The sequence below is a fragment of the Vicia villosa genome, linkage group LG4, assembly GCF_029867415.1.
Source record: "Vicia villosa cultivar HV-30 ecotype Madison, WI linkage group LG4, Vvil1.0, whole genome shotgun sequence".
In the NCBI taxonomy this organism is placed as follows: Eukaryota; Viridiplantae; Streptophyta; class Magnoliopsida; order Fabales; family Fabaceae; genus Vicia; species Vicia villosa.
Window position 1 is genome coordinate 171,098,609 of NC_081183.1, and position 4,130 is coordinate 171,102,738.

Sequence of the window (4,130 nt, forward strand, 5' to 3'; positions counted from 1 at the left end):
GTTAAACACATCAACAATTCATTTAGTATATTGCATCAGCCAACTTGATAACCTACAGTATGCACACGCTAATCTATACGTACGTTGTCTGGGAGATTCTTATGTACTTGAATCGCTCAAAAATAAGTTACAATGTGTAGTTTGTAACATACAAATAAGGGTTATGATACCTTAGCCGTTAGGACTTAAAACACACATCTTGACAAAGAACCATCTTTGAGCTGGCCAAGGTGCAGAAGAGAAACTTGGCTAAATCCCGACTCGACTTTAAGATGTAAGGGAACTGTTCCATTAATCATTCTGTTTTGAAATGATAGATCCTATAGCCACATTATACGCCTGTACCAGGATCAACTATGAATTGGAGAAAGCTATATGAATGTGAAAATGACCAGAAACAAATGGTCAAATGGTACAAGAATCAATATACAAGATCAATCAACAGCCTTTGGAGTGTGTTCGACGCTGTCAAAGCTATCTTGAGGTCCTTGAGATGGAGAATACCGGCTCGAAGCACTCTCATCTATGATGATTCTGTCACTCATCACCGAATGCTTGCCCTTCCTTCCTCCAGACATGGAATCCTACAGATATCAAAATGAAGGTTTGAAAGTTTAAACAGTAATAAGTTTGGTTTCTTAATATATATGATGGAAGGCTTATTCAAGGTTGGCCATTGACATGACACTGACAATGACACGTGTGGTTACAAAAATTATTTCATGTTTTTAGATTACTATTGGTGGTGTTGATGTTTTAGTATCGTGTGTGTGTCAGTGGTTCATACTTTATAATCTACCTGTTGTGTTGATGATCCAGGCATCTTAAGCTCAAGTTCTGTCGCCACATCAGGAGACACACTACTTCTTTTTGCATCACTAGGTCTTCTATGACCCGGTGACTTGTTCCGCGACTCTTTTCGATTCAACAAGTGCGATGTAGAGGCATACTGAGTTGATGGCATCTCGATTGGAACGTTAGCCGGAGCCGAGAATGGAATATACATTGAGCATAGACTCGGAATATGACCAGGATTCGGGTTTCCAAAGTAGGGAAAAGGTTGCATATGTGGGTGAATGGAAACTGGAGCAGGAGGGATTGATATAGGAACTGGATATGGATAAGGGCTACTCATGACAACAGAAGGATCCATTCCAGTCCATGGAGGCATGACTCTGACTCTCTGCTGATACTGCGAATTAAGATTTTCTATATCGGATCTTAACGATGCTTTCTCTTCTCGGAGCTCATTCTTTTCTTGGATTAGCTGTAAACATAAAATCATCTGAATAAATGAGCTGCAAACAAGGTTAAATGTCGAAGACAATAAGAAAAATCATAAGAACCTTACTTCGCGCGACTCCTCAGAAAGCGCTTTATGTTCTGTTTTCAGCTTATCAACTTCAGCAGTTATGTCTTTCAACACTTGGATTGTCTCCGAGATGATGGTTGCTTTGTCGTTCCGCGGTCTATCAGGATCTGCATCGTGTACAACAAACATAAACATCTCAACACTACGGATAGGAATTCTAAATTCAAGTAGAATCAATTCTAGAAAGCATGATCAATTCTCTCTGAGAGCAACAAAATACGTCAGAATCAATTCTACATCTCTAAAATCGATTTTGGTTACTCCAAACGCGAAACCAAACATACAGAAATGACAAATTGACTGACCTAACGCGTTTCCCAATTCATGAAACTGATCATTCAACCGATCCCTCCTGACTTTCTCACGATCAGCCTTCTGAACTTTCCTAGCAACAGTTGGATCATGAGATTCCACCTCACTCCTCTCCCTACACAAACCGTTAATCCGTTACACATATTGGAAAACCGTAACCGTAATAACGGTCTCATGATATTAAAGCTACAAAAAGCGAAGCATAGACAAACTAACTTACCGGACAGTGTCTTTGCGATTGGTGATGACGTGTTGCGGAGGTGAATCTGGCGCCACCGCAGAGGGTGGAGTTTTGGAGGAGTTAAGCGGTGGGGGATGGTGCCGTTGATTCATGTTGTTGGTATTCCGGTGAGGAGAGAAATGAAGTGTGGTATGAATTAAATATTTAGAGTGGGGAGAAAGGTGGAGAAGAAACGCACGCGTATTGAGCTTGTGTCTTCCACGAGCCAATCTCCAACCAATATCCAAACCAAACACATGTTCTTTATTTTAGTATTAATTAATGTAAAACAAATTTCTAGGTAACATCCCAAACTAATTTATTGTCTTTATTTTAACAGAGAAAAAAATCAAGAGAAATTCATTAATACTGGTTTTGATTAGATACCAATACCTCTAATATAAATAAATTTAAAGTTTTAACTTATTTTAAATTAAAATAATATTAAAATATAATATGATATTGAATATTTTTGTTTTATTAATAAATATATTGGTACCAAACTAAATTCAAAAGTATCACAGTGTTTACCAAAATTAAAGATTCAAAATAATAAATATATATTTTGTTAAGCCAACTTAATTGATATTGGTGTACTGACTCCAGAATTACTGTCAAATTTTTTTAAGAAGAATTTTGTGATTCTCTTGACTTAAATGATTAATCTCAGCAATTGCGTGCAAAAGATATCAATTTATAAACAAAATGGATATGTAAAAAATATTACTTGATTTATACGGGAAAAAATAATGTATAAGGAGAAAAAATTGTTTAGAATCAAGGAAATGGATCTTTTTTTAGTTAATGACAAAACACGAGTACTATTCTCACAATGATATCTTCTTTGGAGGAAATCTCAAATGCGATTTTAGCTAAATAATGATGGTGCTCCTAAGTCAGACAGTTTTGGAGCTATCTTTTACCAAACCTATTGGGAAATCATCAAAGAGGATGTTTGCAATGTAGTTATCCAATTTTTCAATCAGGATTGGACATTGCGTAATTCAAATTCCAACAATCTAATAATGCAAACTCTATTTATATGTTCCGGCCAATTGCTTTAACTAATTTCAAACTCAAGATAATTTCTAAGGTTTTGGCTGACAAATTAGTTACTTTAATGTCTTTCATCACTTCCAAGGAGCAAAGAGGTTTCATCCAAGACAGGAATATCAAAGATTGCATTTGCTTTGATTCTGAGGCTATTAACTTGCTCGACAGGAAATCGTTGGTGGGAACTGAGACATTAAAGTGGATATCTCAAAGGCTTTCGATACTTTAGATTTGAGCTTTCTTCTTAAAGTGCTAGCTAAATTTGGCTTAAATCCTAAGTTTTGTTCTTGGATCTCCACTAATCTTAATTCAACCCATCTGTCTGTTACCATCAATGGCACAACTCACATTTGCTTTAAATGTAATAGAAGGGTGAGGCAAGGCGACCCTCTCTCTCTTTCCTATTTTATTTTGTTTGACTGAAGATGGAAAGCTTGATCTTATGGTTAGGGCAAGACAATTCAAAGTATCTTCTCAAAATTTGTATGTTGATGATATTTTCATTTTTTGCAAAGGGAAGTTCTCTAATATTACAACTTTCAATTATGTCTTCTCCAGATATTCTACTACTTATGGTCAAATCTTTATTAAGTCAAAATCCACCATTTATTCTGGTTCAATGTCAGATGCTAGACTTGATCTTTTTGTAGATAGAATTGGTTTTTTAAAAGGTAGTGTCCCTATTAATTACTTAGGTGTGCCCATTTTCAAAGGCAAAGTGAAAGCACATCATTTACAATTTATTGTTGATAAAATTCTTGTCAAGCTCTCTTTTTGGAAAGGTTCTCTTCTCTCAATTGCAAGGAGGGTTTGCCTTGTTAAATTGGTGATACAGAGTATGCTCATCCACTCTAATTCTATGTATGCTTGGCCTATTGCTACTCTCGAAAGAATTGAAGCAGCTATTAGGAATTTAATTTAGATTCTTGATATTAAAAAGAGGAAATTGGTTACTATTTCTTTGAAAATACTTTGCAATCCTATTCCTCATAGGGGTCTTGGTATCAGGTCGCACATCTTTTCTTCTATTTGGTCCAGTTTTAAATTTGAGTTGTCGGTGGTCTCTGCTAATTCTGTTTGGCTTCCTGGTAATGGTATGTCCGCCTCTTTTTGGAAAGATAGCTGGTATGGTGATCCGCTTTAATCTATGGTTGATCCTGATTTAATTGCTTC

General features: G+C 36.1%; 1 protein-coding gene across 1 annotated transcript; it reads right to left on the bottom strand.

The window, feature by feature from the left end:
* Positions 1 to 266: 266 nt before the first annotated feature.
* Positions 267 to 2,154, bottom strand: LOC131600283 (transcription factor bHLH121-like). Its single transcript, XM_058872469.1, has 5 exons — positions 1,905 to 2,154; positions 1,678 to 1,799; positions 1,352 to 1,479; positions 800 to 1,267; positions 267 to 584 (listed from the first exon to the last, which is right to left on the bottom strand). The coding sequence occupies exons 1-5, from the start codon at positions 2,015 to 2,017 to the stop codon at positions 435 to 437; spliced, it is 981 nt and encodes a 326-aa protein (XP_058728452.1). The 5' UTR covers positions 2,018 to 2,154; the 3' UTR covers positions 267 to 434.
* Positions 2,155 to 4,130: the final 1,976 nt, after the last annotated feature.